Here is a 26,540-nt window from a genome sequence, read left to right as displayed (position 1 = left end):
GCCACCATATCCCACCTGCCCCCACCTTCACCTGTAACCACATCAGAGTTCTACTTGATTGATTTTAAGATCGTTATTTCCTCAGGATTACTTCCAAAGATGTCTAGGAAACTCATCTGACAGGGATTGGCCCATCAACCTGTCTTCCTACTCTCTATGATGTTCAAGGGTAAAACAAGGCAGAAAAGGGACATAATGAACGGGAAGGGAGACAGGTCATCCTATAACTGTAAGACAGTGAGGGTGGAGCCAGTGTTAGTTTATGGACATGAATGAACCTCTAGTCTTCTTACAAGACCACCAGAAAAAAGGAAAGCTCTTTTTCATTCCCATCCTGTCTTCCAGGATCTAGAACTTTCCTATGGGTAGCTGCAACTGCCCTATTCACCCCCTGATGGAGCTGGAGGCCCAGTGACCCACACCCTGCTCCAGGCTGAGCTCTGAATTCAGTGACAAGTGTAGCACCACCTAAACCACAACATGTCACAAAGTTCCTTATCTGCCACCAGCACAGCCAGGGTCCAAACTCTCTGGGACCACTTATAAATTAACCAGCCCTATGAAGACCCTCTGAAAATATATCAGAGTAAATATGAGCTCCAGGGCTATGTATGAACCTATCCTTGCTTCAGGATGAACAAGTTCTACCGTCCTTAGGAAAGGGATGGGAAGCAGTCTTACCTTCAGAGCTTCTTGGGAGTCCAGAACTTTTGCATAGAGCTCACAAAGTTTCTTCAACCTATGGAACAACAACAACAACAACAAAAAGTGAAGATGAAGAAAGGAAGAGAAAGAAAAAGTGAGAGGTACCCATTCCCTTAAGAGAAAGACCCTGTGAGCAAGTTATATTCCTTACTTTGTGATTATGTCAAAATGTACCATAATGTTATATAAAATTAAAAAGAATTTTAAAAAGAAAACCAGGTCAAGTGACTAAGGGCCATTTAATACTATATTATAACCCTCATCTAGAAAAATAGAACTTATAATTAAAATAAAATGTAGACCCAGGCACACACCAGCTGTGAAATTGTAGGCAAATTAAAAACAAGAAAAGACTGAGCCATTGTTCCACGTCAACATTTCATTTTAAATCTTTAGAACAAGGCATTTTGTCTGATCTCAAATGTCTTAAACCAATGAGGTCACCAATACAAATCATGAGAGAATGTTGATAAATTTTTTAAAATGTAAAGTGATATGTCACTCAACTCACCAGGGAACCCAGGGCAATTTCTCCATTTGTTCAAGAAAAATGACGGTACCTCTTAAAGTGTCAGTCCATCTGCTAAGTGCTGGAGATTCTGGGAGGGTGAAGATATGGCTCAAGTCACCTCCCTCTATCTCCCTGACCTAGATGAGGCAGTGGACCCAGTGGGAAATGTAGGGAGCAGGAAAAGCTGTGATTTCTGTTTCTGCCTCTTACCACTGTGAGACCTCAAGCACATTACTAGAGCTGTCTGAGCTTTAGTTTTAACAATAATCTCCATGATTTTTTTATTAATGATTGAAAACTGTGGTTCCCAGACCTACAGCATCAACATCATGAGGGCACTTGTTAGAAATGTCAATTCTTGGGTCCTGCCCCAGACCTCCTAATTCAGCAAGAGGAGTAGCAGCAATCTGCATTTTTGCAAATCTTCCAGATGATTCTCAAGTTTGAGAACCACTGATATAAATTTTCCCGCCCAGTAACTGGTATGTAATAAATAAATGTTCAACAAATAGTAGCTCTTAAGTCTAATGAGGGATTTGGAAGTAAGCCAATCGTTATAATTAGTCAATAAAAATGAGTCAATTAATTATCCAATTAAATCCATCAACTATATTTCTATAAATAAAGTTATTTCAAGCCTGCTTTTTACAGAGTAGTAATGCTAACAAGGATCTTGAACATGTTTTAAAGCTAAGCCAATAATTTTAAAAATATTATCATTACCATTTTAAATTCAGAAATTATTTTTTAAATATATAAAAATGCCTATTTTCCCCCTCTCTCTTACTTCTCTCTCTCATTCTCTTTCTCTGTCTCTCTCTTTATTTTCACGTGAATAGTCTGGCACAAGCAGAGGAAAGGTCAGAAAGAACAAAGAAGTAAATTTAAGTCCAGAAATAGAACCAATTACATAAGGGGATTTAGACTTCATAAAGGTGAGCATTTTAAACCAGTAAAGAAACAACAGATCATTCAATAAAATGGCTCTGGGACAAATGGCTGCCCATAAAAGAAATAATGTTGGACTCCTACATTAATTACTTCTTACATCAAAATATATTTCAGAAGGATTAAAGATTTTCATATAATAGATGAGCCTAGAAAACTAATGGGAAAATTGCTGATTTTTAAAGAAAAATCTTGAAATAGGAAAATCTTTTTCTATGCATGATAGACCATTTGTAAGTCATGATTTAAAATTAGATAAATTTGACTACATAAAGAGATAAATGTATATCTTTTTAAACAACAAATAAGCTATAAATATAATCAAAAGACAAATTGGGAAAAGATTTGTTTCAGGTACTGGTGAGCATTCAGTGAACTAACCAGACAACACTTCCTAACTTTCATGGATCTTATGTTGCAATGGGGAGATTTTTAGGTGAGGGCTTAAGCAGACCTCTATAGCCCTGACCACACACAGAGATGTCAATGGTCACAGAGGAGCATGCTAACAGAAGGGGAAAGAATGCACATAATGTTATTCAGGGCTTTTAGTTGGTAAATATGTAGTGGTGTGGGAATACATAATTGGCAGTGATGAATACTAATTGCCAGAAGAAATTGCCACCTCCAGAGAAATCAGTCCCTCTGCACCTATAATCTGTAATTGCTATGCATCACTCATGTACAGCAGCACAGTAATTTCTCTACCTGGTTATCTTCTCCACCAGTTCATTTTCAGCCCTGGTTTATATTCATTTTCATAGTCTCCATAGTCCCTAGCATGGTGACTTGTGTACAATAAACTCGATAAATACTAATTTGAATAATTGGTTCTTAAGCTATCAACTTTGTGCCTTTATACAACCAGACCCTTATAATTAGCATAACAGATACATAGCATTGGCAACACACATATTATTGGGCAGCTCATAAGTTTAAAAGTTAAGCAAAATTGAAATGCAAGCAAGTAGGCAGAAAAGAAGGAAAGAAAGAGGGAAAGAAGGGATGGAGACACGGGGAGAGGAAAGAAGGAAGGAAGAAGGAATACTTCTTTTGTTACCTTTCTTCTTTGGTAAGACGTGCCAGTTTTCTGGCTTTGTGAGCAAGGATAAATCTGCAATATATAAACAAGAAAAAGAAGGGAAATGAATGATTTCTTTCATTCTGGTCTCATTTTTATAATATACATTTGCCTGGCGTTCAATGTTCAAAGCCAACCAGAAGAAATAATATATACATTAACCTATTTTATGTTCAGAGTTTAACTGTTCACATGTTACATTTCTGACATTGAAGAGCACCTTCTAGCTTTGAGGAGCAAGGGACAAAAAGATGACTGCTGATGATTTGTGCCTAGGGTAACATGATGAGTGACCCACTTTCCCTCATCTGGCTGATGGCCAATAGGAATGAACTGTGGACCCCAAATGCAAGCCAATCTCAAAAAACCAAAGGATGAATGACCTCGCTGATAAGCGGATGATGACATATAATGGGGGGCTGGAGGGGTTAGTGTTAGGGTTAGAGTTAGGGTTAGGGAGGGGGGCAAGAATGGAGGAAGGAAGGACTGTATAGAGGGAAGAGAGGGGTGGGAGGGGTGGGGGGAAGGGAAAAAATAACAGAATGAATCAAACAACATTACCCTATGTAAATGTATGATTACACAAATGGTATGCCTTTACGCCATGTACAAACAGAGAAACAACATGTATCCCATTTGTTTACAAGGGAAAAAAAAGGCTGCATTTGAGTGCTTCCAGTTTAATCCAGTTATTGTTCTTTGGTTCTCTCTCCTCCATGGTGTCTCCCTAGAAATGTACCTTCTAGATTCTGCCTCTATTTCCAGTTCTATGATTGCTTTCAACTTAACAATTGGTTTTGACTGACCTTTCTTACCTTGGCTCCCTATGAAATAAACTCATACATGTCCTAGAATCCATCTCAATTTTAATTGCTCCAGCTAGACACCTCTTTGGACCAGGTTCTGGCTCCCAAGACAGTCTCCAATCTGTGCTGATCTTCCCTGACAGGTTGAGGACAGGACTGACCTTGGTTCCTCTCTAGTGGAACTGAGAAAATCTCAGCATTCCACATGAATAACATTTACTATAGTTTCAATGTGATTTGTCCCTACCGAAACTCGTGGAGAAATTCGGTCCCCATTGTGATAGTGTTGAGAAGTAGTGGGGCTTTTAAAAGACATTTTCAGGTTTCAGGAATTCACTCTCATGAAAGGTTTAATACAGCTGCCATGAGAGTGAAGAGTTGGATGTTATAAAGCAAGTTTGGCTTCCTCTGCTGGCTGTCTTCCTTCCTCTCTCATGGTGACTTCAAGGCACACACTCACTTCCTTTTCACTTTTCCATCATGCATGATGCAACACAAGGCCCTTACCAGAAGCCAAGTAGATGCTGGCACCATGCTCCTGGAATTTCAAGAACTGTGAATTAAAACAAACCTCTTTTCTTTATAAATTATCCAGTCTCTGGTATTCTGTTATAGTAACACAAAACAGATTAACACAATAACAATGCCTACTTAGGTTCCGCAAGGAGCCATCTTAGCAAAAGACCCCAAGTCATGTCTTTGAATAATGTTTCAACAAATAATAGATCATCAAAATATATCTACCCCAGCACTAAATATAAAGTGGAAATTTAATACAGCAAATTAAAAATGTTATTGGTATTATACTTATTTTGTAGATATTTGTTCCTTGGAACGCATAAAAGAAAAGAAGCAGTACGAATTTTTCTATTGTTGGATTTGGAGAATAGTGTCATTCGGTAAAAAATTATTTAACAAAGTTTGAGACATATTTATTAATAGTGTTTGATTTTCTTGTCAATACTGAACACAACCACAGTGCCATAATTGTGCCTTACCCGATGATAGCAGCATAGCTGCCATCAGGTTTGGTATCATCCAATGTGTAGGCAATTGGGGCTTCTTCTCCTTCAATAACCATGGATCCACAGTAATCTTGGAGAATAGCAAAATGGAAGAACACATTCATCATCCTATCAAACTATGCAGTTACAATAAAGCACACATTTTTCAATTTGAGAAGCCCAAAGGCTGGAAAAAGCATATTACACTCCAAATTTATGAAGGCAAACCAAACTCATATTAATAGGAGAGCTGAGTAGCAACAGTTAGCTAAAAAATAAAACTTTACGTCCTTCCTTCTCTGAAAAGAATAGGGCAATGTGATATTCTGAATTCATCCAGGTCACCATTTAATAAAATCTGATTTTCCTTCACATTAATACTCGTGTCCCCTATTTTCTCTTTCACAAGGAATCAGAATAAAATCACAGATGTACAAAGGAAATACTAGTCCTTTCCTATAGAATAGAAGGGACTTTGATATTCACATTTCATGAAAAGCCACTTATTCTGTTTTGTTTTTATTTTTATTTTTTGTTTTAGGGATGGGGTCTTAATGTGTTGCCCAGACTGGACCCAAACTTCTGAGTTCAAGCAATCCAGCTGCACCAACTTCTCAAGTAGCTGGGACTACAGATGTGAACCACCACATCTGGCCACTTATTCTATTTGAAGAATTTCTTGACTGAAAACAGGGCAGAGAGAACTAAAATTCATAGAGTTTCAAACCTTCATTTCAAATATGACCTCCAAAAACCCTTTCCCCTTTAAGAACAACTTGAGAAACAAATTCAGCTCATTCTAGAAAAAAGGGCTTCCCTCACCACGACCCCCCAGAAGCCCCCAAATGCAGTAAGCCTTTTGTATCTGTGGGTTCCACATTTGTGAATTCAAAACAACTGTGGGTTGAAAACATTTGAAAAAAATTACACATGTAATAAACATGTACATATTTTTTATTGTTAGTCCCTAAACAATACAGTATAATAAATATTTACAGAGCATGTATGTTGCATTAGCTATTATAAATGGTTTAGAGATCTTTTAAAGTATACAGGAGGATGCATGCCATTTTAAATAAGGAGCATGATCATCTGATGATTTTGGTATCTGTAGGGGTTCTGGTAACCAGTACCCCATGGATCCTGGGAATGACTATACATTCAATTTCAACAAAAGACTGTGACAGAGCAGCAGTAAAACTGTCAGGCCACGGTCTGAAATGTTATAATAATATCCTGCTGTAGTGTACTCCTCCTCCTGCTCCATCATTTACTTGCAAATTGGAGGTTGTTTCAACAAAATTATGGTGGAAGACTCTAGAACAAATGTTATATAGAAAAGTCAATAGGAGGGTTTTAAAATTAGGAAGAAAGAACAGAGAAAGAACTTTGCAGGCACACACACACATCCCCAACCTGTGGTCAGCCATGAGTGTGTGACCAGACACATCCAAAGGCTTTTTAAACTGCTTTTGCTTCTCTTTCCTCTCACATCCCTCCCCTCAGTGCACCTGCAAGAGAATCAATGTGCTTGCATGCCCCCCTCAGGTATGTTGGGGTAGGAATGATGTTGACAAAAACTGAAGTATGAGAAGAAAAAATGTTCAAAGTCTGTCCAAAAATGCAAGAAGACTTAAGAATATAAGAGAACTAGCTAAGGAATCACATGTTACAAGGAGGCAAGAAAGCAAGGCATGATAGTGCAGGCCTGTAATCCTAGCAACTTACGAGGCCCAGGCAGGAGGATTGCAAGGCCAGCCTCAGCAACTTAGTGAAACCCTGTCTTGAAATAGGAATGAAAAGGACAGAAGGATCCAGGGTATAACTCAGTGGTAAAGTATCCCTGGGATCAATCTCTACTATGGAAAAAAAAGAAGGCAAATAAAGAGTGGAGATAAACAGAACAGATGTCATCAATGAAATGAGCAGGTATATCTTGATCATATAGGGATGAGCTGAATGAACTGGCATAGGACACCAGGTAGGGCCAGGGTGAAGATGCTGCTTTCTAGGTGGAGGGGGCTCTTCAGACACTCTTCCCAGAGTGAAGGTGGACTCTGAGCTAGGTGGGTTCACTTAGAGAAAAATGAAGGACCAGGGGCAGAGAGAAAAAGCCATGTTTGTGCCAATGGAACCATGAAGCATCAGTGGGTTTTCTATCACTTGTAGCTAGAAAGCTCAGGGGACCTTCCTGTGCACACAGTGTCTCATTCTTAATATTCCCTTATATCCCACCATCCTATATATAGTACACCTATGAGAACTTAAATTGAGCCATTTTATTAGGCTTTTAATAGGTGTTCTGTAAATGGGACAATGGGACATAATGGGTTAAGAAGGAAGAGGACATTGAAGGATATCCAGAAGTTTAACAAAGTTCTTTAAAAGAAAAGCATAGGAGTGAGGATGTAGGTCAGTGGTAGAGCACTTGCTTAGCATGCCTGAGGCCCTGGTGTTCATCCCCAGCACCACAGGAACAAAGAAGAAGAAAGAAGGAAGAAGATAAAGAAGAGAAAGAACAGAGAAAAAAGGAGAAACAAAGAACAAATCAACCAACCAGAAGGAACTTTCAGAAATAAAAAGACAATGATTCAGGGAATAGAAGAAATTTCCCCCAAAGCAGTAATATTCTCAGAGAAAACAGAAAAGATATTGTCGCTATGGAAGGTAATGAAGAGGAATATTCAGAACAATATAACTTAATAGAAGCTTTTTGTGTGTAGGGGTATGGAGGAAGAGTTCTGATGAAATAATAATAACATTCATCTGGTAGAATAATTGAAGTTCACTCAGGACAAAATTAAGAAAAAGTAATAATGAAAGATTGTGCTACCAGTTATAAAAACATTTTATAGGGGCTGAGGCTGTAGCTCAGTGGTAGAGAGCTTGCCTAGCACATGTGAGGCACTGGGTTTGATCCTCAGCACCACATAAAAATAAATAAATAAAATAAAGGTATTGTGTCCATCTACAACCAAAATTTTTTTTAAAAATAGGACATAAAGCTATAATGATTAAAATGGTGCAGTGCTGTCGTATACTAGATAATATAAATTTGTGCTCTCCAAAGTGGGATAGTGAAAGAAAATGTATAGAGCTGTTCAAAATATTTGAAGCCCAGTAACAAAGATTAGGGGAATAGAAAGGCCCCATGTAGGGGCTAGGCCTGTCACTCAGTGGTAGAGTATGTGATTAGCATGCTAGAAGCCCTGGGTTCCATTCCCAACATCAAAACAAAACAAAATAAAACAATAAAACCTAGGTGTACCTTTGAGATTTTAGTTGGATTTGAAAAATATTTATAAGATATACAGAAAAACTTTGAGGAAATGATGAAAACATAATTTATAAAATGATTCAATATGCCCCTTAAGCCTTGCAATTACAAAGATATAAATTGTGAATAAGTAGGATAATTTCTCCTATCCAATGAGCAAAAAATTAACAAATAGAATTAGCTAGTAACAAGGATTTGAGAAAATAGGAATGCTAACAAAGGCCAATCCAAATCAATTGACCTCATAATTCCATTTATACAAATTTATCCAAAAGGAATGCTCCTATCCAAATCTGCAGAGCTACTTGCTGCAAGTTGTTTACTGCAGCATGGTGTATAACAGCAAACACCTGGAAACAAGAGAAATGCCTTTTGAGAAAATTTTGATAGAATCATACAATGAAATACTCTTCATTCAGTTGTTGAAAGGAGGTAGAATTAAAGAACTGTTGCTGATAGGAAGAAGCAAATTTCATTATGATATATATCATGATTTTAAAATAACATGATTTTGGAAAACTATAGAACATTTTAAATTAAATTTTCATATAAATATTATACATATTATCTAATATATATTAATAGTAGATGCATTTCTCTATATATGTACATGTATAATTAATATATCAACTATGAATACACTAAATTTTTAAATATAAACAACTTATTATATTTTTTTCTGTTGTGGTGCTGAGGATGGAACCCAGGACCTTACGAATGCTAGGCAAGTGCTCTACCACTGAGCTATACCACCAGACCAACAACCTAAACTTTAAACAATGGTTCTCTAAGGGGAGGAGCAGTAAGAGAGGAATTTCTTTCCTATACTTTTATTTTTTAAAGTTTTATGGTGAATAAGTTGACTTCTGTAACTTTTTAAAAGTAGGTATTGCTCCCATCATTGAAATCATAAATTGATATGAAGACACAAAGATTTAAGATAAAGGGTGGAAGATAAGCAGAAGCAAAGAGATCAAAAGGATTCTGGGTTGCTAGCAGCTAGCTCTCTTGATGAAGGGGTGAGGCAGTTGTGATGGCTCCAGTGGAGGACAGGATGCTAATGGTGAGGGCACCTGGACTTAGAATGACTTGGTGGAAGGCCAGAAAAGAAGAGGGAGCCCTTCCTTGCAAAATCACAAAGATGTTACACACCAAGGTACTGGGAAGAACTTTCTGGGATAATCGATCTAGAAGCAACCAGGTGCTCTTACTACACAGGCACATGCACACACACGCACACACACACAAAGGTGACAGCTAGATTGCTATGGTTTGGTAAACATCCCCCAAAGGCCCATGTGGCAAAGACTTGGTGCCCAGAGTGGCACTATTGGGAGATGGTGGTATCCTTAAGGGGTAGAGCCTAGTGGGAGGTCTTTAGGTCACTGGGACTGTTCTCAAAGGGACTGTAGGACCCTAGACACCTCCTCACTCTCTTTTGCTTCTTAACAATGAGGTGAGCAGTTTCTCTCTGCCACACATTTTCACCATTATGTGCTGTGTTGTCACAGGCCCAAAAGCAATGGGGTCAACTGAACAAGGATTGAAACCTCCAAAACTGTGACTGCAAATAAACCTTTTCTCTCTTATTTTATTCTTTTTATTTTGTTTTAGTTGTAGGTGGACACAGTATCATTATTTTATTTTTATGTGGTACTGAGGATCAAACCCAGGGCCTCACGCATACTAGGTGAGTGCTGTACTACTGAGCCACAACCCCAGTCCAAACCTTTTCTCTTTACAAGTTATCTCAGGCATTTTGTTATAGTCATGAAAAGCTGACTAACACTATGGCTATGTGAGGAGATACGTAAATTAGTTTGACCTCAATAATCATTTTACTATGTATGTGTATATCAAAACATCATGATGGAGACCTTAAATATATACAATACAATAAAATAAAAGCAGTGTTTAGCATGGTTCTAGAAGAAGGGAAAGAAGCAATCAAGAACTGATTATGTCCGATACCAAAGATTCCAAAAACATTTGTTGGAGAAAAGATAGCCTTTCAACACATGGTGCTGGGAGAAATATAAATATATATGTAGAAGAATGAAACTTGACCCCTATCTCTCACCCTGTAAAAAAGTCAACTCCAAGTGGATCAAAGACTTAGAAATTAGACTAGAAATTCTCCAAGTGCTAGAAGTAAACAGGCTCAACACTTCAACATATTGTCACTGGAATTAATCAATTCCTTAACAAGATCCCTAAAGTGCAAGAAATAAAACCTGAAATCAATAAGTGGGATGACATCAAATTAAAATGCTTCTGCCCAGCAAAGGAAACAAGTTCGTGAAGAGGCAGCCTATGAGAGAGGAGAAGATCTTTACCACATGCTCTTTAGAATAGGGCATTAATATCCAGAATATATAAAGAACTCAAAAAACTTAACACAAAAAGCTAATAAATAACCCAATTAATAAATGGGGAAAAGAACTGAAGAGACACTTCTTAAGAGAAGAAATGCAAATGACAAACAAAATATGAAAAAAATATTCAGCATTTCTAGCAATCAGGAAAATGTAAATCAAAAAAGTCAAAGGTTGAATGCTTTCTCTGATATGTGGAAGCTAATCCAAATTAAGGAGTAAAAAAGGAAAAGATAGGATTCCATCAAAATAGATCAGTAGAGTAGAAGAAGGGGATTGATGGGGAGGAAGGAAGGATGGGACAAGGAAAGACATTGGAATGAATCTGACCTACTTTTCCTATGCACATCTATGAATATACCACAGTGAATCTCACCATCATGTACACCTACAAGATGCTAATTAAAAATACATTAAAAACAACTGCTTATAACTGCCTGGATAAAGACACACTCACAAAAATACCTCCTCTCTAATAAACCACATTTTACCAAACTTGTAAAACAAAGCAAACAAACAAAAACTTCGAATGACAGCTATGTGCCTGTGATGTGCTAGTCACTGCTAGGCTGTTTGGGACTGCAAAACTCATCCGCTTTTATCTTGTTTGATCAGATTCCCTCAGCTTTTCTGTTATGACTGTACATTAGTGTATTTATTGAATCAACCATTTTCGGGGGGAGTACCGGGGATTGAACTCAAGGTCACTCGACCACTGAGTCACAACCCCAGTCCTATTTTGTATTTTATTTAGAGACAAGGTCTCACTGAGTTGCTTAGGGCCTCGATAAGTTGCTGAGTCTGACTTTGAACTTGAGATCCTCCTGTCTCAGCCTCTCAAGTTGCCAGGATTAGAGGCGTGTGTTACGGCACCCAGTCTGAATCAACCATTATTGAACATCTAGTTTAAGCCATGTACTGTGCTAGGCATTAGGAATTGAAAAATTCATTTCCTTGTCCAGAAAATCCAGACTCTAGAAGAAGACAGTCATGCAAACTGGTAATTACACCACAAGGTATTAAGTTCTAGGCTATTACAGAAATAAAAAGGAGCACTCCAAAACTCACTTCCTATATGATTCCTGTTACATTGATAAGTGATTAACTTTATTTGAAGGAATCTGATTTTAAGTCTGAAGAAGTAGACTCCTATAACAGGATATTTTCTTAGCATCAGACTGCCAATGTCACTGCCAAATTAACTACATTGTAATTGACTACAGATCGAGTATCCATTAACCCAAATGCTCAGGATCAGAGAAGTGTTTTGGATTTTTGGATTTAAAAAAAAATTTTAAATATTCACATATACTTAATGAGCTATCTTTCAAATGGGATGCAAGTCGAAACATATGACTTGTTCATTTTTCATATATACCTTATATACATAGCCTGAGGGTAATTTCACACAATTAATAATTTTATGCATGAAATAAATTTTCATGGTATGGAATTTTCCACTAGTGGTATCAGATTGGTGCTCAAAAAATTTCAGACTTTGGAACATTTTGGAGTTTGGATTTTTGGATTAGGAATGCTCAACCTGTAACAATAAAATAAATCTCAAATACTTCATTTGGGCTAAATAAAAGGACTTAAAATCAATATACTACAGTGATACAGCCTCACCAATGTTTACTGTAGCTCAGTTCACCATAACTAAAATATGGAACCAACCTAGATGCCCTTCAACAGATGATGGATAAAGAAAACGTGAGATACATATATATATATATATATATATATATATATATATATATATATATATATATGATGGAATATTACTCAGCTTTAAATAAGAATGAAATTATGGCATTTGTTGGTAAACGAATGGAGTTAGAGAACACCATGCTAAGTGAAATAAGCCAAACCCAAAAAACCAAAGGCCAAATGTTTTCTCTGATAAGTGAATGCTAATTCACAATAAGGGGAGCGGGGCTAGGGAAGAATAGAGTTACTTTAAATTAGGTAGAGGGAAGTGAAGGGAGGGGAAGTGTTATGTGGGTAGGAATGATAGTAGAGTGAAACAGACATAACTACCTCATGTACATGTATGACTGCATGACTGATGTGATTCTACAATATGTATAATCAGACAAATGAGAAATTATACTCCATTTATGTATGATCTATCAAAATGTATGAATGTATTCTACTGTCATATACAACAAATTAGAACAAATAAAAATAATTTAAAAATAATGTCTACAATCCTTTCTTAAAGCATTACTCAAGGCTCACTACCAATAAGGACCAAGTCAATTAAGCCTCTTCCTGAAGGTGGGGAAACTTGGGTTTTCTTTTTGATACTGGAGTTTAACAACTTGCCTGGCATGTAGGAAGCCTAAAATGGTTTACAGACATGAATGGAAAGTTGGAGATTATCTCCACAAGTAAAGATAGAGAAGAGTCTCTATTACTGGTCCTAAATTCTATCTACATTTCACTGGTGATCCATCTAAAATGTGTGACCTGGTTTACAAGAGGAAGCAACTTAATGCCAGTGTGCCACTGACATTAGATTCAATGACTAAAATGACAGAACTCATCTGGTGGAACATTCACAAAGGGTAGATTACTTGATCACCTGATGCACCAATCCAGTAACAGCCCTAACCATGGTTATCTGCAGGGTGTGGAATCAGGAGTCTGTGATGTGGCTGAAAAAGGTTACCATTGGTATCCATGGGGAATTGGTTCTGGGACCCTTGTGGATACCAAAAATCCATGGATACCCAAGTCCATTATTTAAATGGCATAATATTTGCATAGAGTCTAAGCACATTCTTCCATATACTTTAAACTATCTCTAGATTACTAATAATACATAATATGATACAAATGCTCTGCAAATAGTTGCTATACTAAATTGTATAGGGAATAATGACATGTGTTCAGTACAGACATAATTTTTCATCCAAATACTTTTGATATGTAGTTGGTTGCATCCATGAATGGCAGAGCCTATGGACACAAAGGGCTGAGTGTACACAAGAAATACTGCTCTAAGACCAAACTATGACATTGTCCCCATTTGTCTACAGCCATCTTCCTTTCTGCTGTGCTGCTTTCTCATTTCAGTCCACCCTTCTCTTTGCCCTCAATACCAGGGATTGGCTGTTCTCTCCTGGTCTCCACTTGGAAGAAAAGAAGACATGGTAAGAGTAAATGTGATAAGACTCTAGTATTGTGCTGTCCAATGCAGTAGCTACTAGCTACTAAAATGAAATAGAATTAAAAAATTTGGTTCCTTAATTTCACTAGCTACATTTCAAGTGTTCAGTGCCCACATGTGGACTATGGCTAGTGTGCTGGACAAAGCAGATCTATAGTCCTATATTGCAGAATACAGGACTTCAGTGAGCATTCAAGTGTACTATCCTCCATGGCATAGAAGCATACTTGAGGACTACATATAAATGAAGAAATTCATTTAATTTAATATGGTAGAATCTTGACACTAATGAAAAAATCCCCACTTCTGTGAATGGCTTTACAAAGTCATACTTCAAAAAACTGTATTAGAGGGCTGGGGTTGTAGCTCAGTGGTAGAGTGCTTGCTTAGTATGTGTGAGGCTCTGGGTTCAATTCTCAGCACTGCATACAAATAAATAAAATAAAGGCTCATCAACAACTAGTAAAAATATTTTTTAAAAACTATATTAGAAAATGTTACTCATTTATTTTCACAAGATTTTGTAGGAGGATCAAATAGATTTTATAGCTAATTATAAAAGAGTTTTATAATTATAGCTAATTATAAAAGTTAATTCTAAGAATTTGTGCTGATATAGATTATTTGAAAGAACTATACTTAAGAACCTGGACTAATGTTTTATGTCCAGAATTTTAATAAAAATAGTTACAAGCAAATGCATGTGATGACACAACTTTGTTGGATCTTCTGCAGAAGGTCTTTATATAAGGAAAGTACTAACCCTTTTTCCTCCAGAAGGGCTCCTTATAATAAACCATGCACTTGATGACTGAACCTAAAGGCACACGAGTGATCAGCTGGTTTCTCATCATTGGCAGAGGTGGGTTGAAGTGAATCTTCATGCCCAGAATTGGAGGAATAGCACTGATCACATATTTTGCCTGAAAGAAAAACAACATGGTTAAACATCATTGGTAAATTATTTTGGTTTTTCCCTAATGATCTCTCATTCTACCCTTGGCCTGTTCAGTCTCTTGACAGCAAAACTGAAAGGATCCTGTTAAAATCTAAAGAAATCCTCATTGCTCAAAACCTCCAATGATTTCCCATGACTCATGGAGTCAAAGTCAAGTTCCTCACAGTCATATCCAAGGTCATACATGAACCAGATTTCTGGTACCTCTCTGATTCCACCTAATGTTGCTCTTCCTACTTCGCTCCTCTTCTGTTATTTTGACCACCTTTCAGTTCCTTGATCATGCCAGACTTGCTCTCACCTCAGGGCCTCGGCACTGGCCATTCCATCTACTTGGAACACTCTCCCCCACCCCATGGCTCAATCCCGCATCTCCTTCAGTTGTGTGTTCAAACGTCATATTCTCAAAGGGTTCAAGACAGCTGGGATATCCTTGGCTTTATGTAAGCTTTGGTTATCTATGAGACTCTGGTCTTTTCCCCCAGTTTAATGGTCTAAGTTACCTCATACATTTCGTGGTTTAGGGTCTCCACAAGAACATTTTCTCCTGTCTGGTCAATGTGGATCACAGGCCTCTCTAGCTTCACTCGGTCCCCAAGGAGCTCCATTATTCGCTCACTCACTTGACTAGATCCACCCACAAATTTCCTCTCCTGGAAAGAAAAAAGGTAGGTGGGGAATACAGGAATGGGCATAAATTTCTGAGTGGTTAGTTTTCCTCACTACTCTTCAATCAGAGATGTAGAATACTTCATTTAACTACTGTGAATCATGTCTTTAACCATTGTATTTTAATTTGGAACTGCTGACTTTTGACAAAATTATGTTTTTTCTAAATCATGTTCAAGGCAACTTGTAGATTCCCAAGATCCAACCTAGGCAGGACATCCTTCGAATGATCTCCAGGTCCCATCTGTCTGGTTATCTCCCCTGATTTATGTTCCATTTGCATTTTTGGGAAGGGGATTTTGGGGACTGAAGCCAGCAGTGTTGTACTTCTGAGCTATAATCCCAGTCTAGCTTTTCCTTGCAGTACTGGGGATGGAACCCAGGCTCTTGCACACATAAGGCAAGCACTCTACCACTGAGCTACACTCCAGCCCTTTTTATTTTTTATTTTGAGATAGGGTCTCACTAAGTTGCCCAGCCTGGCCTAGAACTTACAATTCTCCCACCTCAGTCTCCTGTGCAATTGGAATTACAGGTGTGTGCCACCACACCTAGCCCTTCAGTATCATTTTGTTGGGCTGTTTGGTCTGGTGAAACTACCTAAAATTCAGCTACCACTTGCCTGGGCTCACTAGGCCTGGTCCTATAAGTGAGGCTTAGAACTTCCCTACCTTCACACCATACCTCACCCCACAGGTCAGCCTCCCTCCCCATCGTGGGCTGCCCATCTCATCCTGGGATAGATGTCTGATGCTTCTGTGGTCACCAAGGTCATTTCACCTTACTGCACCCACCTTCCCTGAGCCCTGCTTCCAAATGTTCTAAAGCTTCCAAATATTCTGCCTGCCTGTGTACACAGTAAAGCTGTTTCCCCTTTTTCAATTTTCAGTTCAGTTAATTTTTTAAAAATTTCAAACAGATCCAGGAAGAATGAGGAGAAAGAAAAGAAAGTAGAAGGAAAAGAAAGGAATGTGACTACTAAGCAGGTTATCGAAGAACTTTTTAATCTCCTTCCTACTGTGCCTAGCATGGTGCCTCATGTAATGCTGGGGCTCAGGGAATAGGTATTGAATGAATGAATGAATGAATGAATGAATGAATGAATGAATGAATGAATGAATTCCATGTGTGGCATGTGTTTTAAATTTGAGAATGCATTTCTAACTTTTCTTTTTGAGCTTTCCAAGAAGTTCTCAAGCTATGTTCATCAGATGGTCTACAAACTTACCAAACAATAATTGGAATTATCTACAAATGAAAATGGCAGAAGTCCATAAAAAGGGACAAGCCTAATCCTAAAATTACATTGGCTGTTCAGTTCTTACACTGGTTCCCTGAAAACAGACTGTTCCGTATAAATATCACTTTGAACTACCATGATAAAGCACTAAACGTCACAAGCCTGCCTCGAACTCAAAAGTTCATGATTGAAGGATGATGCCAATCTTTCATTCCAGTAGTAGTGGTTTTCTGTTGAGATGGTGAAGAAATTAATTGGTACCTGTCCTCCATTGGTTGTTGAGATGATTCTGGTTGTACCCCCACACTGCTTCACATACCACAGGAACCAGAGAGCAGAGACCTCATGAGTCTCTGCAGTAACACAAAGGTTCACAAAGAGAGTGGCAAGATTCTTTGCAGATCTGCTCAGGAAAAAGCAAGAGCAAAATTGGAAAATGTAAGAAAATATCTTCTTAATAATCTAGAAATTATTCACATAATACATTTTTCTTGGCTAAATTGAGCACAATTGACAAGTTGCAGGAAAATGTCACTAGAACCCAATAGTATAAAACAAGACATTAGATATTTAGGGAATATAAGATTTCTCTTTCCCTTAAACAAAATACCTTATACAGAATCAGCTTGTGCTCCATATTCTATGCTGTCATGATTTGTTCCCACATATAAGCTGTTTTTCAGTGATTCTTCATCTCAGTAAAAGGCACCACATTCACTCAGTAGCTAAAGCCAACATCTTAGAAATCAAGCTTAATTTCTCTCTCCAAAATCAACCCTTAAGGAAGTCCAGTCATTGCTCAACATACCACTCTACCTTTGCCACCATCAAATTAGTGTTGTCTCTTACCAGAAGTATTGCAATTACCCCCTCTAGACTAGCCTCTCTGCCTCCTCTTATCCTCACCTCATATACATTGATCACTCTAGAAGACAGATGTTCTTTACCTCCCTCCCCACTATGGTGTTCTTTCTCAAATGTGATTCAAGTCATCTCATTCTATTGCTTAAATCCCTCCACTAGCATCCTATGAAAACTAGAATAAGATAGCTCTAAGTAACATATCCCATGCCTACCTCTTCTATCTCATCCTGAACTCCCCAACACACTTATTCTAATGTTTTCCCAAGAAAGATGTGCTCTTATTCACCTGTGAAAATGGGTACTGGCTTCCATATTCCCCAGATTCTTGGCATTTTCTATTGTTTTGACATCGTATAGTATCTTTAGAACTCTTTTCAATGTCTCAAATTATGTTCATTATTAGTTTATTATATTTATTGTTGCTTCCCCCACTATAATATTAAGACCTTATTTTTCTTGCTCACTTTAGTGTCCGCTTTCATAAAACAGTACCTGGCATATAACAAGTACTCAATAATTTCTTGTCAAATGAATGAATGAGAATGACTATCAATTAAATATTGTTTTTTGAAACATCCTTAATGTACAAAGGATTTGCTAGGTGCTATGCCAAACACAAAATTAGTCACAACTATTCACTCACAGTATGTTTTACTCTCTAACAGAAGACAAGCTCAAAGGATGGACGAGTGGGAAAGCAATTAACAAAGCATAGAGAGTGAACTTTTGCCTGATTTCTTGGCATGTCAATAGCTTGAGGATATATTCTGTGAAGAAGTACATCAGGAAGTAAACAATCTCATGCAATTCCAAGGACTCAGTTATATCTAGCATGCCCTAAAATTCAGTAGTAATGTGTACTCTGGGACAGCTTTAATAAGGATCAATCTCCCTCTTGTCTTTGTTGTAAAGTTTGCATATTGCTAGTTTAGTTACACTTGAGGCAAATTTTTCTACCTGATAATGCTGACAAAGGGTGAAATAAATACCATCTTTGATTTGTTGAAGTTTTTCCACACTCAATAGTTTTGTTGTTGTTGTTGCTTTTTCTGGTACTGGGGACTGAACCCAGGGGCACTTAACCACTGAACCACATCCCCAGCCCTTATTTATATTTTATTTTGAGGCAGGGTCTTGCTGAGTTGCTTAGGGCCTCACTAAATTCCTGAGGCTGGCTTTGATCCCGAGATCCTCCTGCCTCAGCCTCCCAAGTCACTGGGATTATAGGCATGCACCACCATGTCTAGCTTCTTTAATTTTTTTATTTTGTTCAATTGTTGTCATGATCCTATAAAATAGCTGTTAGCTTTCCCCAGTTCACAAGCCAGAAAACTGAGTCTCAGAGAATTTAATAATACATAGCTACATGACCCACTATCATTCTTAATTTGAAACTCAGGCTTTTAAAACTTCAAAATTCTTTTACCATTAGTCAGCTCACAACCTTCAAATATTCATCAAAGGCCAGATTTCTACTTTAGTGCATGCTAACCCTAGAAGTTTGTAGGATTGTGACTAACGTACCAGTTATTGACAATGTCTGCAACTTGACAGCACTTTCGTGACAGTTCCCATCATTCCAGCCTACAAATGGTGTTATATATACACTGAAGTGACTTAGAGTTAGTTTTGTAAGATTCCACATGACAACTGATGGGATGGAAATCACAAAAGACAATTTGCAGCATCTATCCAAAGCAAATATGCAGACATTTACTTAAAATAGTATTTCAAAGTGAAAATATACTTTGCTGTTTCCTAATATCCTATTTCTTTTGTTCCTAATCTTATAGATAAATTCAGGGGCATTGATTAAAGGGAGTCATAAATAATAAAATAAATAACAAAATTTTAACAGGGACCCAGCTAGGCAACCAATATTAAACATGAAAATACTGTTGAGATTCCAATTGCTATTTTCATCAATTTGGTGGGAAAGAAATAATCCTGATTTGAAATGAAGGGAGATCTGAAAGTACAGTGGTCCACCCTTATCCACAGTGGATACACTCCAAGACACCCAGTGAATGTCTGAACTTTAAATAATACTGCACCCTGTATTTATTATGTTTTTTTTCCTATACATACCATGAAAAGTTTAATTTATGAATTAGGCACAGCAAGAGATGAACAACAATATGTAGTAATAAAATCAATTACAACAATATATTACAATAAAAATTATGTGACTATGGTCTCTTTCTTAAAAAAAATCAGGAAAAATGATATTTTCAGGTGGAGGTTCACAATGGATAACTGAGACCACAGAAAGCCAAGATGCAGATTATGAGAACTTTCTGGTGTTTTGGCTCATTTCTAATCTTCTATTTGATTTACTCTGGGACCTTCAGAAGAAAGGGCACGAGCTGAACAATATTTGAGGATGGAAGGTCAAGAAAACTAGTGTAATAATATTTTTGTATTTTTTGCTCTGTTGACTTTTTGAGAGATAAATGTTATAATATTTTTCTACATGAAAAATATGTACATTACCTAAGATTTGGAAAACTCATAAGATAAATATATATATCTTCCATATTCCACACCCAAAAAGATAATTACCAGTTTCATTTTGATACATGTTTTGATGGGTGTAGGTTTTCTAAAAATGATCACATAGCTGTGAACATATTGAGAATATGATTTGTTGTAGTATATATACAAAATGGAGTTTTGTTCAACCATAAAGAAGAATGAAAGTATGTCATTTGCAAGAAAATGGATGGAACTTGAGAACGTTATGATAAGCAAAATAAGACAAACTCAGAAAGCCATGGGTCACGTTTTCTCTTATATGTGCAAAGCTAGAGAGGAAAAAGGAAAAGAAAGTATGTGAGAGAATCTCAAAAAATTGAGGGGAGAACAGTAGAAGAAAGAGATCAAGTGGAGCAGGGAGGAGAAATGCTGGGGAAAGGTATTGGTCAAATTATATTGTTATACTATGTACATGTACAAATACATAAAAACAAATCCCACTAATATGTACAACTATAGTTCACTAATAAAAATATATGGAAAAAGGAAAAAAGTATGATTTGTGATCCTGAAGAGCATTTTATAAGTGACAGCTAAAAGAATGATCAACATTGGTCTTTAAATGTATGGTTGTGCTTTAGTCTGAATCACAACGGATTGGATATTCTGAGGATTACTTCCTTTTCTCTCTGATATGTGGATGCTAACACACAACAGGCAGGGAAGGGAAGAATAGAAGTACATTGGATTAGACAAAGGGGAACAAAGGAAAGGGAGAGGGATGGGAATAGGAAAGACAGTAGAATGAATCAGATATAACTTTCCTATGTTTATGTATGACACCACCAGTGAAATTCAATATCGTGTTCAACCTCAAGAATGGGAAGTTATACTCCATGTATGCATAATGTGTCAAAATATATTCTACTATTATGTATAACTAAAAAATAAATTAAAGAATCAAAAATATAAAACAAGAAAATGTTCCTGTGTGTATCTTACTTAGGAAGAGTTAGAGAATTATCTTGTATTCTCAAACTCCTAATACCTCAGGATGTTTTATTTTGTTTTATGATTATAAGAAAATATAATTGGTCCTATCTTCAGGGAGCTTATGGGGAGAAAAGATCAAACTGAATTTATGAAAAGCTTTTCATAACAGAAGTTATAAAACAAATGAAGATAATTATATACTGATTATGTTTTGGAAATCTAAAGTAGAGCATTTAAAAATCGATAGTACAGCTGGGCGCCATGGCCCATGCCTGTAATCCCAGAGGCTTTGGAGGCTGAGACAGGAGGAGTTCAAACCCAGCCTCAGCAAAAGCGAGGTGCTAAGCAACTCAGTGAGACCTTGTCTCTAAATAAAATACAAAATAGGGCTGGGGATGTGGCTCAGTGGTTGAGTACCCCTGAGTCCAATCCCTGGTACCAAAAAATAAATAAAGATAAAAAATTAAAAAATAAAAATCAATGATACAACTTTTTATGGTCACAATAAGTTATATTGCAAACTATGTTCTCATAAGAAGTGTTAAATAGCATTAGAGATGGGTTTTAAAGTGTAAAATTAATGATAGGCATTGATTTCATGACAAATGATTTTACTATTCCAGAATTGGTTATTTTCAAAGTCTGAAGACATAGGAGAAGAACAAAGACATTTATTACAGAGTATAAATTATATAATAATAAGAATGAAAAGTAAAAGTAATAAAAATGTCCAACAGAATGATAATGGATTAAATACATTATAATATTTGCTCTCCATGGAATATTCTCCAACTATGAAATTTGATATCTGATGAATAATTTTAATAATGTAATATCTTTAAACAATCTTAAAATAAATGTCTGTGTTATAATATTAAATGTTACAAACATTCTGATGCATCTCCATTGTTTTTTAGTGTATAAATAAGTAACTTATTTTTAAGAAATGTGATCATATATCCCACTGCACATTCTCTATGACAGTCTACTTTTCTGTGTGTTTTCCTTTAATATATTTTTAGATGTTGATAGACCTTTATTTTATTCATTTATTTATATGTGGTGCTGAGAATCGAACCCAGTGCCTCACACATGCTAGGCAAGTGCTCTACCACTGAGCCACAACCTCAACCCTTCTGTGTGTTTAATATTATGAGTTTTCAAACCATCCAGCGTAACTCTATAACATGGTTTTAAAAGATTCTATAGTATTCCATGTTTTGGACATCCTGTAATTAATTCAATCTTTTATTTTTGGACTTTACGATTTTCCCTTTTAAAAATGATGCTTTAAAACATTCTCTCTTCTTCTCTCTCCCTCCCTGTATGCCTAGTTCTCTCTTTATTCTTCTTCTTTAAGAATTGTATTGAAAAACATGTGAACTGTATATCTTCTCAGTGTTTCTACACCTTAGATTCAGATATTTACTAAAACCATGTTTTTATGTTTGGCTGTCATTGCTCTGCTTCTCTCCCTAATGCCTAGAAAACGAAGACATTAACTCCAAAGCCAAATATGTTTCCCACCTCTGTTGTTCAGCACAATAAGAGGACTGTCTTCTTGAACATGGCTTCCATTTCTCTCACTTTTTTGACCACAAACTCACCATGGGCTTGACTTGCAGCCCCCACAACTCTTTCCACCTTCTCTGCTGTCTAAAAGTGGTGAAGCCTCTTCATGTCATTTGTCTAAACACTCCCCACAGTTTGTATATGGTTTCTAGCACCAGTCATAAGAATCTAATGTTTGATTCATAAGTACTTCCTTTAAATACTACTTTTTTTTTTTTGCTAAAGGGTAATAGTAGGTCCAGTTCCCCTACAGTTATGAACTGCCCAGAAGGTCCTACTCAAATCTTCAAGGAGTTGCCCTACATCACAAAAGGTGTTTCAAATGCATAAGCTAATCATCTCTGCACCTGACCACCAGAGAAGAATCCAAAAATATTTCTATGTCAACATCTTGAAAATGAAATCTTTAAGCTGATAGTTGTTAAGCTGTTCTAAGAAAAGGACACAGCACATTCTGGTCTGTTCTGAAAACTCTATGGGTTAGTACCACCTCTGTGATGCAAAACTGTTCTAAATAAGGAAGTTGGATGGATAGTTATCTTTTAAAAAGTTTTCTCCAGTACAGAGATTGAACTCAGGGCCTCTTTACCACTGAGCTACATCCCAGCCCTTTTTATTTTTTGAAACAGGGCCCAGCTAAATTGCTGAGTCTGGCCTCTAATTTGCTATCCTCCTACCTCAGCGTCCCAAGTAGCTGGAATTACAGGTGTGTGCTGCCATGCCCAGTTTATAGCTAGCTATCTTTAGTGTAGGACCCAGTTGCAATATTTTTCAGCATTCCATTTGGCCAGTGGCATGATTTTAGACACAAAGGAGCTAATTGTCCCCTGTCTGTTAAATGGTATTGCAATGCTTTTTTCTAATGGCAAATCTTACTCAGTCCAGCAGATATTGTTTAGCAGCTCTTTCATTGTCATGTTGTCCCACTCTTCTGCAAGGGGTGCCTTCCATGGGGCATCACTGGGAATCTACATTCGATGAAGATTTGAAGGAGAAAGACAATGAGAATTTTCCATTTTAAGTAACTATTTAAACAGTATTAAAAACTCAAAGAAGAAAAATGCAAGTTTTCTAAATTCCTCCAATAGTTTCTTGCACTGCATAAAGAACACTGTCTTTGAAGCTTTCCTGTTAAAGATCTATACCGTTCATTCTGTATATAACGATAACACTGCATGCACAATAAATGGAGGTATGCTGTATTCAGGCTATTCCAAGTATGGATCATAGTAGTCCCCCTTAATCCTGGGAGACAGGTTACAAGTCCCCAAGCAAATGCCTAAAACCACAGATGGTAGCAAACCCTATATATGCTTTGTTTTTCCTATACGTACACACCTATGATAAAGTTTCATTTATAAATTAGGCTCAGTAAGAGATTAAAAATGATAATGAAATAGATTAATTTTAACAATGTACTATAATAAAAGTTAGATGAATTGGGTCTGTTTATTTCTGGAATTTTCCATGTAATATTTTCAGATCATTTTTGACCATGGGTAACTGAATCTGCAGAAGGGGGACTACTGTACTAAATTACTAATTTACAGAGAAAATTTATAAATTTAACTCTTTAGGATCAGACAGAAGCACTAAATCAGGTCCAATTCAGAGTTTTCAGTTAGGTTTTGCATGTGTTTACTTATGGGCTACAGGTTTTGGCATGGTATAGAATCAAAAATCCAGATGTCTTGTCTAGATTAGAAACATCCTCCCAAGAAGGATGAGCAATACATAATCTTCTATTGCTCATCAGTAGTGAACAAATACCAGTCTTTCAACATCTCATTATTTTAGAGATTAGAAACAAGTTTATTCATTTCACAGATCTTTACTGCTTGTTACTGTGTGTTCACAATGTGCTAGGCATGGGGGATGAGTGATACATAGAAAAATACAAATGTCATCAAAGAAGCTTTGGGAAGTTTTACCTCTTGCCCCATGTTGTCCATTGTCCTCCAAAGGTTGTTATGATCTAGGTAAGTAATTGGATTCCACACTGTTGGGAATGGGCCCCTAAAGGGGTATGATTTGCCCTGTGAGACACAAAATACTTTTTAAAGGAAATATTTGCCATAATGTAAATGTAGCTAAATCTTCCAAGTTGGTAAATGTCAGAAAACAAATTCATGTTAGAGATCAATATGTGACGTACACTCAATTCTTGGCTCCTTATGTCCTATTTAACTTTTTGGCATAATCCATTAAAATCTTCTGTTTACCAGGTAAATCTAGGGTCAAACCAAGCACAATAGAGCACAATAGAAAGGTTTCTCTCGAAATTGGCATCCTTACCATGTAAAATTTAAATGCCAGTCCAGAAGTGGGGTTACCAAAAGTCATTTTATTTGCCAATAATGCCTGTGAGTATCTGAATCAGAAACTCCTGTGAACCTCTATGTTCATAGAGAATCAGAAAGTTACAAGTACAAACATTATACAATTTATAAGTGGATAAAAAACCAATTTCAGAAATGCAACCATCTGTAAGAAAATTCACAAAACTGGGTCCAGTAAGCTCTCCCAAGATCAATGCAGAAGTTGACAGAAACCAGTAAAATCAAAGGAGAAAGATGAGACAACTTCAGGCTTGTGCTCTGAACATGTTTACACCACCTGGTTCTCTCTACAGGGAAACCCTGACACAGAGATAAAGGGAATATATCTCTGCAAAGGATTAAAGATAAGTCAGAGTATAAATTATGTCTGGGAGTTTTAACTTGTTCATGAAAGTTTAGGGACATACACAAAAACACTTTGGGACAATTTCAAAACTTGAGTGGGAAGTCAGCTGTGCATTCTGACAGCATCTTTCAACCAAATCAGAATAACATAAGGTTCTCGGTAAACTAAAATCTCACAATAACTGAGTCATTCAGCAAAGATTCATTTGTATTGATTTTGTAAGTAGAGAAACTAGAGTTGTGAAATAAGAGATTTTTATGTTCATTATTTGATTAACTCTGTGGCTGTGTGGCTGTGTTGATCTCTCACCAACAAAGTCATAAGATTCATAGTGAAGAGATCTTCTCAGTCAGGGTTCTCTAGAGGAACAATTGAGGAAAAGCTGTAGTTCGAGTCTGAAAAAAGTCAGTTAGCAGAATTTCCTCTTCTCCAAAGGAAGTCAAATTTGTGTGTGTGTGTGTGTGTGTGTGTGTGTGTGCGCGCGCACGCGCATACATGCGTGCATAAGCCCATGCACCCACGCTGGATACTGAACCCAGGATTTTGCCCATGATAGGCAAATGCTCTGCCCATGCACCCACGCTGGATACTGAACCCAGGACTTTGCCCATGATAGGCAAATGCTCTGCCCATGCACCCACACTGGATACTGAACCCAGGACTTTGCCCATGATAGGCAAATGCTCTACCAGTGAGCTACACCCCAAGACTTAAATTTTTTCTCTTTAAGGCCCCTATTGAATGAGGTCCATGTGCATTATGGAGGGTAATCTGCATTATTCAAAATCTGATTTAAATGTTAATCTCATCTAAAAAACTTCACAGAAATATCTAGAATAATATTTGACCAAATATCTGGGTAGTGGGGTCTAGCTAAGTTAAGACATAAAATTAACCATCACAGGTCTTATTTATTGAGCTATAATTTACATTTGATATTTCTGATTTCCATTCTATTTTAGTTACTTTGTTTTTATGGTTAAAGATCACTGAAACAATTTAAATTGACAAAAATTTTCTTGTATATATCATGTATATGTTGTTTTGAAATATATCTGTATACATTGTGGAATGTCTAAAATGACTAATTAATATGTACATTACCTCACATACTTTGTTTTGTGGTGAGAAAATTTAAAAGCTATTCCCAGTCATTTTTAAGAATATAACATATTGCTACTAACCACAGTTATTATGTTGTA

The 26,540-nt window shown here is 36.8% G+C and overlaps 1 protein-coding gene across 1 annotated transcript in view; it reads right to left on the bottom strand.

The window, feature by feature from the left end:
• MAOB (monoamine oxidase B) overlaps nucleotides 1-26,540 on the bottom strand; it is a 122,034-nt gene that overhangs the window by 9,292 nt on the left and 86,202 nt on the right. The window contains exons 4-11 of the mRNA XM_079123540.1: nucleotides 24,585-24,689; nucleotides 23,530-23,621; nucleotides 17,011-17,152; nucleotides 15,344-15,493; nucleotides 14,646-14,805; nucleotides 5,050-5,146; nucleotides 3,225-3,278; nucleotides 682-739 (exon numbers count right to left, since the gene is read on the bottom strand). Of these exons, the coding sequence (XP_078979666.1) occupies nucleotides 682-739; nucleotides 3,225-3,278; nucleotides 5,050-5,146; nucleotides 14,646-14,805; nucleotides 15,344-15,493; nucleotides 17,011-17,152; nucleotides 23,530-23,621; nucleotides 24,585-24,689 (858 nt within the window). The remainder of the gene's footprint in view (nucleotides 1-681; nucleotides 740-3,224; nucleotides 3,279-5,049; nucleotides 5,147-14,645; nucleotides 14,806-15,343; nucleotides 15,494-17,010; nucleotides 17,153-23,529; nucleotides 23,622-24,584; nucleotides 24,690-26,540) is intronic.

Source organism: Sciurus vulgaris (genome assembly GCF_902686455.1).
Source record: "Sciurus vulgaris genome assembly, chromosome: X".
Lineage (NCBI taxonomy): Eukaryota > Metazoa > Chordata > Mammalia > Rodentia > Sciuridae > Sciurus > Sciurus vulgaris.
Note: the sequence above shows the minus strand (reverse complement) of the source record. Positions and strands in the feature narration are given on the sequence as shown.